Source organism: Clinocottus analis, unplaced genomic scaffold (assembly GCF_023055335.1).
Source record: "Clinocottus analis isolate CAN_PGR_092001 unplaced genomic scaffold, fCliAna1.0.p SCAF_1, whole genome shotgun sequence".
In the NCBI taxonomy this organism is placed as follows: domain Eukaryota; kingdom Metazoa; phylum Chordata; class Actinopteri; order Perciformes; family Cottidae; genus Clinocottus; species Clinocottus analis.
The window spans coordinates 25,244,421-25,256,316 of NW_027175820.1; the positions used below are offsets into that span (position 1 = coordinate 25,244,421).

Consider the following 11,896-nt stretch of genomic DNA (forward strand, 5'->3'; position numbering starts at 1 on the left):
ACAAAACCCAGCTGATTTATCAGTACCTCGGTTGTTAGCTAATAAGAGCCAAAATGTATACCAGGAATGTGCATCGACAGAGTTAAGCTAGCAGTTTCCCCCTGCTTCCATTCTTTGTGCTAAGCTAGGCTAACTCTAATCTTTGAGTCCATTCCAAAGCCGTTTCCCATCTTTCAGACAAAATCAGCTGTGAGGGTTGTTGTGTTTTCTTCTCCTCCTCTCCAGGTTTTCCATATTTACCATTTATGTTTAGGGGGAACAATCACTCTTTCGCTGCTGCACCCACAATGCACCACATCCACCGCCGCCACCACCTGACGCCCTACGACGACGAATCAATCTGTTCTGTGTCGCGCCGCCTGTCTCAACAAAAAAAAACAAAAAAAAACAGAAAACCTCGCCGTCCAAAACATCTCTTTCCATCGCGGCCGCTGTCCTCTGCAGCGAGCGGGCGGCAGGTGAAAGCAAAAGAGAAGTGACAGGCCGAGTTAACCCGTCGCCTGCTCGGTCACATGACCACACACACACACACACACACACACACACACACACACACACACACGCCAACAGCTCACTGCATGTCCAAATAAAAAAAACAACAACCCTGTGGTCTTATTGAGTTTTCCTCTGAATAAATAAATATCTAAGCGGCGAGGCGGGCGCCGGGCGTTTGACGTCCCACTCTGGCTGCAAATCAGGCCATCAAAGGGGGGCCAGACAATGTGCGCTCGCTATTAGTATCAATTTACAAATAAACTGCTTTTTTTTCCTCCTTTTTTTTTTTTTCGTGGTGACTGCATCTCCGATGTCAGATTTTGATAAATGGTTTCAATTTGGCGGCTGCTTTCGAGTGTCAGAGCCCATCTGACGCCCGCCGGACCCGCCGCCGCCCGCCGCCGCCGCCGCTGCCGCAAGGAATCTGCCTCAGTTAGCCATCGCAGCCGCCAGCCGCCGGAATAATCTCTTCATGCTAACCAGGGCAGGTGTGTGTGCGTGTGTGTGCGTGTGTGTGTGTGTGTGTGTGTGCATACTGATGCGTTTCTGTGGGTAAATATGGAAACCAGGCACATTTCACTACTGATGTTTTTCTACACAAATCTTAAAGGAGCTTCCTGGTTGTTGTTTGTGTGTGTGTGCGTGTGTGTGTGTGTGTGTGTGTGTGTGTTTTTGGACGCCATTAAACTACAAATCACAGACACTTTTCTTCACTGTTTCCAGAAGCCGGCTGTTGTTTAATAGATTTTTTTTAAAGTGCTTTCGCTGCCTTTCTTCCTCCTTTTTTTTTTTTTTCAAGGCAGTTGGTTTTATTTCATTCACTGCGGATGGAAATACATTAAAAAAGAGACTTGTTTCAGATTAAACACTAAATGTTTACCAACTTGAAGTGATTCTGTCGCTGCGATGAAGGATCATGTTTTATTATACGTTTAGAGATTATGTCTGAAAAGTGTCTAAAGACCAAAGTGACGCTTCAAAACTGACAAAATCCAACAAGATTCAGTTTACTGAAGAGATAAGATTATCCGTATAATTTGAGATTACAGCTCAGAACTGAGATTTTATGACTGTTTAACTTTGTGAATGAAAAACACTGAATGGCAGTTTCACTGCTTTCATCTCATTCACTTCAACGGGTCAGAAACACTTCCACTGATTCCATCTCTTCTCTTACACACATACACAGACACACACATTTAAACACACACAGACACACACACAGACATATAAACACGCACACACTTTCACTGATATCAGTTTTTCCACTTCATGCACTTGAGCTCGCTTCAACTTCTATCAGCAAAGTCAACGGAAACTTCCAGCTCAGTTCATCCCAAGTCAACTATTAACTAATAATTCACTTCAAATAAAAATCAAACTTTAGCCATGAATCCCATCTTTGCTGCCACTTCAACTTCTTTCAATATTTCAAATTCTTGAAAAAATTACAAAATTGTCAGCGGCGTGGACACGTGTATATTTTCCATCGCTAATTAAGACCTTTCTAGTGCAATGTTGTCGTTTCATCACACTGTTTCAGCTAAACTACAGAATCACCAACGCAACTCTGGGAGAAGTTTGTCATTAAATGACATTTACATCATTAATGAAGTGTATTTATCGACTATTCCAACATATAAAGTCAAATATTTACAGGTATAAGTGACGACAATGTTTTCAAGAGTCTACCCAGGTCGTCAAACCCCCCCGACGCGCCGCCTCCATCAGCTCGTACCCTAAACTTCACGCCTTCCTCCTTGCCAGTCGAGCGGAGGGGGCACGAAAACCCAGAAGCGGCGGCTGCAGGATTTTTTTTTTTCTCCGCTTCCCATAAACAGCTGTTTCCTGTTTTGAAGGATCAGGACCAATCTGCCCAGCTGGCAGCCGAGGAGCGCCGGGCCGGTGCCAAGAGCGCCGAGCAGAACCGACAAATCCAATCAGGCAACTTGCATTAAACGCTACAAGAGGCCTTAAAGTCGCCGCGGTGCAGGTGGTCTACGGCGGCCACGGAGGGACAAACAGCCTCTTCAGATTTATATCGGCCGTTAACGCGGCCGTAAAAACCCTCCAAATTAAACACTCAAACGGCAGAGACAGGTGCATTCTGGGACGTATATATATACATGCCAGGCAAGCACAAAAAAAAGCTCGCTTCCCGCCCGGCTTTGGATTTGACCCCCGTTGACCTTTTTGACCCGGAGCGACTTTAATGACGCGTCTCCACTGACCTTGGGTAACCTCTCGGGGTCCCCGGGGTGGCGAGGGATGACCTTCTGTAGCCTCTGGAAGCCGTAGTCGATGGTGGGCTCGTTCAAGGCTGCGGGACGAGAGAGAGAGAGAGAGAGTGAGCGGGGCGACCGAGACGAATTCAACCCGACACACACACGAACACACCGGCGTCACAGGAACACACACCGGCGTCACAGATGCACACGTTTGACAGGTTTCTCCTTAAATTCAGTGGATTTGTAAAAGGAGTTCGTCCACAGCGCCGCGAGCTGGAGGCGCTTTGCTCAAAGGCACGGGGGCAGTTCCTCATGTTTCACTGGCAGAAGCTACCTGCAGTCACCACGCCTCCAATCAACATGAGGACAAGTCGATGTATTTGAATATTTTTAATTCATATTTTAAAAATGTAAAAAGAAAAAAAAATAATAATAATAAAAACTTTTTTTTAAATATATATATATAATGAAGAAGAAAAAAAAAGTTTAACTCAAGAAAAAAATAAAATAAAAAAATAATAAAACTTTAAAAAGGAAAAAAAAAGGGAAATTTTTTTTTAATTTGGACACACAATTATTTCAAAAAAATTGTTGTTTATGATTGCCATTTTTACCCTTCTTTATACCATTTGCGTTATGTCTGATATACGTGTCTGTATGTATATCATATCGCTGTTATTCAAGTGTTGAAGTGATGAAACCTGAAATAAACAAACCTGCAGTGAGTTAAAAAGTTTAATCAAGTTCACAAAACAAAACAAAAAGGAGACGATGAATCGAACCGAACGTCTGATTCCTTCTTTTGGTACTTAAAAAAAAAAAAGTCCTCCTTGTTTGATACCCAGATTTCGTGCGACCTCTCAGTGATCTTCAGCTTGTTGGTTCTTATTAGCAGTGAACACTAAGAAAGAGAGAGAGAGAGAGAGAGAGAGAGAGAGAGAGAGAGAGAGAGAGAGAGAGAGAGAGAGAGAGAGAGAGACTCACTCTCTTATCTTCCTGCTGGTTATTAAGTGTGAGACCTCACACTCCATCTGTCCGCCTCGCTCTGCCTTTCCACCACTAATTCAATCCAACCTTCCCTTTCTTCCTTTTCTCCTCCACTCATTCACCTCCGCAAACAATCTGCCTTCCTCCTCCTCCTCCTCCTCTTCCTCCTCTCCATACGTTTTGTAGGAAACACCCGGAAATGAGTTCGGGGGGGTAGGGGAGGGGAGATACTTCTCCATAATCAAGCCCATTAATCATAAAAGGCTGTCAAATTTGACTTTGGGGACAATTTGTCAGCCGGTCTCGGCCACTCCGCCTTTTGTCACCGTGGGCTCTTGTCCCCCGTAAGGATGATTGACACACCAAATGCCGGTGAGTAGAATAGCTAGTTTGCGCTAATATGCATAACCGCGGCTTTCATGAATAAGAATAAGGCGGCTCTAAATATATAAATATATACACGCGTGTATACGCCGGCTTGCGGAGGGGTCTCCTTCAAAAGCCGTTTGTCGCCGGGCGCTCGCCAAATAGATGTTATTACCATTATAACAATATTTGTTTTCTTCTCCCCGGGAACGGGGCGACCGCGAGAGCCCGCTAAATCAAATTTGTTCGGAGACGCGGCGGGAAAGAAAAAAAGAAGAAGAAGAAGAAAGAAAAAAAAAGGGCCTTTTCAGGATTGCGACTGGGTGGGGATGATATGTGAAGGGTGACAGAGCGCTGAGGGACGCGAACCCAACCCCTCCCCCCCCCTTCCCCTCATGTCGGGAGAGGAAGCGGGAGAGTGAATCTATTACCTCCACCGAACCCCGAAACGCCAATGGAAGAAAAGATTTCATTGTCGAAACCCCCGAAGAGACTTTTCGGGGGCGATGCGGAGCAGCAGAGGGTGAATGGAGATAATGCGGCGGAGCAGCAATCAGTGGTCGAGTCCCAAAACCGCATTGCCCCCCCCCATCCCCCTCCTCCCCCTTTCCACCCCAGACGCCGCCGCGTACATATACAACCCAACTTATAAAACAAGTGAAAGGCACTATGGGAAATGCTGCAATTGAATAAAACCACATTTACACTCCGAGAGAGAGAGAGAGAGAGAGAGAGAGAGAGAGAGAGAGAGAGAGAGAGAGAGAGAGAGAGAGAGAGAGAGAGAGAGAGAGAGAGAGGGAGATCTGTGGGGTTTAACTCTTCGGGAGGAAACGTCTGATCCGAGAGCGTTTAACACGGGACAGCAGTAGCCGTGTCGGCGTCACATGGTTCTACTTTACGGCCCCTTCTGGTTCCACATGTTCGATTCCCTCGTCAGTGAAACCTCAGGACGACGGATGTGGTCCAGATTATAAAAGACAAATAGGGGATTTTCAGGATGTGGAAACACCAATCCCTCCTCAAAGGTTCACATCAGAAGACTTAACAACAGCCCACATACGAATAAGACACTTTTTTTAGGAAGGTTAGGACCTAAAGAGTCGGAATCTGCAACAAAAGAAAATCACAGTAAGACCAAGCATTGGCCCGTTAGGAAGGAATTTCAGTTAAAAAAAACTGTTGTTCAGTTAAAAAATGGAAGGATTATTTATTTTATGGCTAAACATTGGCCGGTTTGGGCATGCTGGGACTTTCAGGAGCTTCCGCACTCGTTCTACGACGTGTTTCTAGAAATGTAATAATTCTGTCCGGGGTCAAACCACCAAACCTCATTCAATAACGACCAGTTTCCACAAGCAACGCAAAGGTTTCTCTCCAGGATGAATGTGGCTGCAGAAGATGGTGGTTGTGGTCAATAAAGCATGTTTAAGATCCTCTGGTTCTCCTGATGGATCTACAAACCCTCGACAGGTTAGGTTACTAACGTAACTTAGTTCTACGAAGCTTGTACTTTGGGGTTACGGAGCGCAAGTTTGTTTCGAACACAAAATATGTGAGTAGAAGAAGTGGACGGTTCTAAATCACTCTTTAACATAAAATAAATATAAAACTAATGGTACAAAGTCAAAGCAGGTTTTTCTCTCAAACAGAAGATGCTTTTTTTTTACGCGAATTTGTTTAAACCTACATTCCCCCAAATTGAACCGTGATATTTTAAAAACTCTACACACGTTCTGGGGTTAATTTGTTTCGGGCCCCCTGCTGGGAATCGGACCGACGACTTCCTGGAATAAAAAACAAATCAACAACCTCTAGCTCAAAGGAGGGAGGGCAAGGGGGGTTTATTCTGCTCGTCGTCGCCGTCGTCTTCGTCGTCATCATGGGAGGAAGACGAGACCACAGATGGAGAAACAAAGACGGAGGCTTTTAATGAACCTCTGGACAGAACCCCTCCTCCCTCCCTCCCTCCCTCCCTCTGTAGAAATTAAGCCCATTACTTCCTCTTATTAAAATCTCGCCGCACTTTGACCCCAGCGCCCCATTGGCTGCCTGCAGGGCCCCGTACTCCTTCCCAGCCAATCGATACCGGCTGCCTCCCTGCAAAGAGCTCGAGTAATTGGAGAGCGGCGGCTGGCAGCGCGAACCCTGACCCCCCTCCCCCCTTCCCCCGCTCAACACCCACCCCTTTAACACCCCCCACCTCCACCCCACGCATTACACCGCCCATATGAAGACAGATTGCCTGATTTAGTGTAAACATATGCTGCAATTCCAGGCATCAGTGCCACTTTCTCCATCGTAATTTGTATTGATTTTTCTCTCTCTCTCTTTTCTTTTTTCTCCTCCGACGTTTTCTCCCCGCCGTCTGATGTTTTTTTATAAATCAGAAAAAGGAGGAGAGGGAGATAATTCAGAGGTGAGAGGAGAGGAGGGGGATTCTTTATACATTTAATCAAGTATTTATTGCTCTCTCTTTCTCTCTCGACCCGTTTTTTTTTTCCCCCTCTCCCCTCTCCGTGAAAGTGATCAAACGGTTGGTTGGCGTCCTGCTGATCGGAGCGCTCTGTTATTAGGCGACTAAGTGACTGAGGAGAGGAAGAGGAGGAGGAGGAGGGAGGAAGGGAGGGAGGGAGAGACGGGGAGAAGAAAGGGGAGGCGAGGTTACGTGTTAAACTAATTTCTTGACGGCAGATTTGCAGCATCAGAGGAGTCGAGCAGACGCAGCGAACAGCAGGTCAGAGCTGTGAATATTTACACATTTATGAGCCGAGGCGTTCGCTGCCTCCAGGAAACGGGAACATCTGCAGACCGACTGAAGATGGGAAGGTCCTGCTTGATTAATAATGTTCAAATAATCACAAGGGCCGGTTCTAAAAGGAGCTTTAACGGTCGAATAAAAATGTACTTTTACGTGCAGTGAGTGGAAACCAGAAGGCGGTATGAAGTAATACCATGTGAGCGCAGTAAAAGGGAATACTACGAGTACATATTGTGTATGTATACAAGTGTACAGACTGTGTAAGTGTACTACTACAGAAGGCTGTAGTAGTACTAGGAGAGCAGTAGTGTAGATACAAGTACCAGTTAGAGTAATATACGTACTGTAGTATTATGTGTACTTGCAGTAAGAGAATTATCTTCAGTAACAGTAATACTGGCAGGAATACTAGTACTTGCAGTAAGAGTAGTACTTGCAGTAAGAGTAGTCCTTGCAGTAATAGTAGTACTTGCATTAATTTTAGTACATTCAGCAATAGTAGTACTTGCAGTAACAGTAATAATTACAGTAACAGTAGTACTTGCAGTAATAGAAGTACTTGCATAAATAGTAGTACTTGCAGTAATAGAAGTACTTACATTTATAGTAGTACTTGCAGTAACAGTAGTACATGCAGTCATACAAGTACTTGCAGTAAGAGTCGTACTTGCAGTCATATAAGTACTTGCAGTAAGAGTAGTACTTGCAGTGACAGTAGTACTTGCAGTAAGAGTAGTACTTGCAGTAACAGTAGTACTTGCAATTATAGTAGTACTTGCATTAACAGTAGTACTTGAAGTAATAGTAGTACTTGTAGTAATAGTAGTACTTGCAGTAACAGTAGTACTTGCAATTACAGTAGTACTTGCATTAATAGTAGTACTTGAAGTAATAGTAGTACTTGTAGTAATAGTAGTACTTGCAGTAAGAGTAGTACTTGCAGTGACAGTAGTACTTGCAGTAAGAGTAGTACTTGCAGTAACAGTAGTACTTGCAATTACAGTAGTACTTGCATTAATAGTAGTACTTGAAGTAATAGTAGTACTTGTAGTAATAGTAGTACTTGCAATAACAGTAGTACTTGCGGTAATGAAGTCAAGAGGTTTGTAGTATTTATAAAGTACTACGTATCATCTTCGGTTTTGTGTTTATATTCAGATTTAACTGTTGTTTCAAAATAAAAGCGTGTTAAAACTTTGTCCCCGGGCCCGAGGCCCTGATCACTTTCCCAGGAGGCTTTGCTGTCGGGGCCCGTTAACAAAAGGCCTCGCTGACCAATCACAGCGCCGGCCCCGCGAGCCCGTTCCCATGGTAACGCCCGGCTTCCCTCACACGAAGAAAAAAAAAGCTCTCACGGCTCACCTCGACGGCGCCGGAGGTCGACTCGAGGTCACAACAACAACCACATGGCGAGAGTGTCGGAGTGAGACGACACAGACCCGAAACCCTGAAGTGTCATGTTTACTGTGTGATACGTTGTACTAATACTATGAAACATGCACAATACACATGTTGAGAAGGTTTGCTTCAGCTTCTAGTATTCAAGAAAAAATCTTTCTTTTCTACCGATATTAAAAAAATACTAAAAACGCCGAATTTCTAGCAAAAAACTTCCTCCTGAGATTCTTCACTTTATTGCTGTGTTTTGTGAGCCGAGTGTTTCCAGCTTCTCCGTCTCTGAAACAAACTGCATTGTGGGACAACGGTTGAAATCCAACGGTTTCAAAAAGTAGGAAATGGTGTCCCACAAGGTTCAATACTAGGTCCTCCTGAATAATCAAATTTTCAAAGTTAGCACTAAAATGTCAAGTTTTTTCTGATAAAAAATACAAATAAAACCCCAAATACGGTTTCTTTACGTGAATGTCGCCAGTTTGTAACAATAAAAATATAGAAATTGCAAAGCTGATGGGCACTAAACAGGTCGCAAAATGTCAGGCCCTGAAGAGCAATGCAAAACCCTGACGCTGCTCGTCGTTTTCACACATTTTAGATTAAATGACCACGAACAGTTGACATCCAACAGTTTTAAAAAGTAGGAACTGGCGTCCCACAAGGTTCAATGCTAGGTCCTCCTATTTTTTTTTCATTTTCGAACTTAGCACTAAAACGTCAAGTTTTTTCTGATGAAACATACAAATAAAACCCCAAATACGGTTTCTTTACGTGAATGTCGCCTATTTGTAACGCTGTAAATATAGAAATTGCAAAACTGATGGGGACTAAACAGATCGCAGCTTCTTTTGGGACACACGGTTCCTCTTCAGGCCCTCGGGATCAACGCAGAACCCTGAAGCTGCTCGTCGTTTCCACACATTTTAGATTAAATGGCCAGAAACCAGTTGACACCCAGTCAGCCTGGAGCTGCTCGTGGTCCCGAAGCAGCTGCTCACCAGTTCACATAAATCTCTCAATATAGTAGAAGATGTTTATTTTACATTTCATACTAATACTGGTCAAAGTCGTATACTGGTATAGGCTGTCTTATACTGATTTAAGGCAGTAATATACTGGTTTAAGAAGATATAATACCAGTTTAAGACCATTTAATACTGGTTTAAGACATTTTATACTGGTTCAAGAATATCTAAAACTGGTCTAAGACCGTCTAGTCCTACTTACTACTGCTGGTTTAAGGCAGTATAATACTATATATTACTAATATCGTTTCTTCTACATTACGACTCATGCTGGTTTAAGACATTCTACTACTGGTTTAAGACATTTTTATACTGGTTTAAGGCAGTCTGATACTGGGTCAAGACATTTTATACTGGTTTAAGGCAGTCTGATACTGGTTCAAGACATTTTATACTGGTTTAAGGCAGTCTGATACTGGTTTAGGACAGTCTAATATTGTATGAAGACATACTATACAGGTTTTTGGAATATCTAATACTGGTTTATGGCAGTCTCATACTATATTATACATAAATTGTATTGTTTTTACACATTTAAATGGACAGAATGTGGCATTCATTGTCTTTGTCATGCATCAACGGGTGTGAAACTGAGGTTCACCTGTTTTCCGACAGAGAATTGAAAACAAAGTGAGGGCAAACCTTCCTCTTCCTCTTCCCTCTTCCTCGTGTTCAGTCCTGCAGATGCCGGCTGATAACAGATCAGAGGTCTGGAGGGAGGGGACGCTGGATTACTGGAACATCTCCGCAGGCTCATTACCCGCTCGCTCCCGGCCTCCACGCTTCACAGGAGCGTGTACACATCCACGCTGTTTACATCCCGCAACTGTTTACGTTTACTTATCGCTCGCTATGTTTCATTTGCTGCTTCTCACCGCCGCCGGGGCCTCTGAGTGGGGGTTTATTTAGTCGTTGTTGGTTTTTTTTCCTTTACGCGACTTGCTTTGTACATATTTACCCAGCCGGAAAGATGAAATATGCACTTTCGGCGGCGCTCACCTTTACCTTTTCCTCGCTTGTTTTTTTTATTATGTTTTGGCGGTGATGGCCTCGTCGTAGGCGCAGTCATGTCCCCCGATGAGCCGCATAGATTTGCCTTCATCTGCGCGGCTTCCTCCCGTATTACACTTATCATGTGGAATAGACTCGGCTGAGTGGCAACTCCCCCGACGCGTCTCCGTCCCGCCACGGCAGCAGCGAGCTGCAATTTCCCATCGCCCCCCGTCCCCCCCCTCCCTCCCCCACGGCCGCGTGATTGATGCCGGGGGTCGGAGCGGCGTTTGGCCTCGCTGCCCGCAGATCGCCAACCCGCCGATGACGCCTCCCTTCCTTCGGGGCGCCGTGACAGACAGCGGCACGCTGAGCCTTAAGTGGACGGCTGATTTGTTTTGCCGCTTGTCAAGTGGCCGACCGGCGTCAGCTGGGGCCCCGAGCCCGCTGACAAGCGGCCATAACACCCGGGATGCATCCCTTCACCGGCTTATTGATCTGCTGCTTTATTCCTCACAACTTTCTATTCATCACTCCGTCATCAGAGAGAGAGAGAGAGAGAGAGAGAGAGAGAGAGAGAGAGAGAGAGAGAGAGAGAGAGAGAGAGAGAGAGAGAGAGAGAGAGGAGGCCGACACAAATAACAAGAGACGCTCCGTTTGTTTGTTAACCGCAGATGCAGCTTCACCACAAACCTAAAGAAATGATCTGTTGTACACACATATATGTATATATATATATATATATATATATATATATATATATATATATATATATATATATATATATATATATATATAATTGTTCCGTATTGTTATTTAAAGCAAAGTATTAAAGCTGTTTTGAAGAAGTGACACATTTATATTTACTCACCGCCAAAAACTAACAAAATAAAAGCTCAAGATAACGACCGTGTCTCACCTTCATGTTCCTCCTCCTCCTCCTCCTCCTCCTTCTCCTCCTCCTCTTCCTCCTCCTCCTCCGTCTAATACTGGTTTAAGGCAGTCTAATACTGATTTAAGGCGGTCTAATACTGATTTAAGGCGGTTTAATACTGACTTAAGACGGTTTAATACTGGTTTAAGGCAGTCTAATACTGGTTTAAGGCAGTTTAATACTGGTTTAAGGCAGTTTAATACTGGTTTAAGGCAGTCTTTAACTGGTTTAATGCAGTCTAATACTGGTTTAAGGCAGTCTAATACTGGTTTAAAACATTCTTATACTGGTTTAAGGCAGTCTAATACTGGTTTAAAACATTCTTATACTGGTTTAAGGCAGTCTAATACTGGTTTAAAACATTCTTATACTGGTTTAAGGCAGTCTAATACTGGTTTAAAACATTCTTATACTGGTTTAAGGCAGTCTTATACTGGTTTTGTAGTAAAGATGCAAAGCTTCATGTCTCCCTCCATGAAACAAAATGTGTTTTTCAACATTTGCAACACAACGACGGACACAGAAAGCGTCTTAACTGCGTCTGAAACGCTCCTGAAACTCGACCCTCCTCCCGCTCGGCTCCATCATGAATCTTTCTGTCGAAGCGCCGCGTCGTCACCAGATTCACCGCTTTGATAACTTTCCCTCTGACGGCTCAGACTCGTCCTCGCTGACTGACAGCCGGCTGCCGGCGGAGCACCAGAACACCGGCATCCTC

General features: G+C 44.3%; 1 protein-coding gene across 5 annotated transcripts in view; it reads right to left on the reverse strand.

Annotated features, from left to right (window-relative positions):
* LOC137782670 (transcription factor COE3-like) overlaps window positions 1–11,896 on the reverse strand; it is a 120,284-nt gene that overhangs the window by 22,134 nt on the left and 86,254 nt on the right. For all 5 annotated transcript variants that reach the window (XM_068572212.1, XM_068572184.1, XM_068572204.1 and 2 more), the window contains exon 11: window positions 2,727–2,815. In XM_068572212.1, coding sequence (XP_068428313.1) covers window positions 2,727–2,815 — 89 coding nt within the window. The remainder of the gene's footprint in view (window positions 1–2,726; window positions 2,816–11,896) is intronic.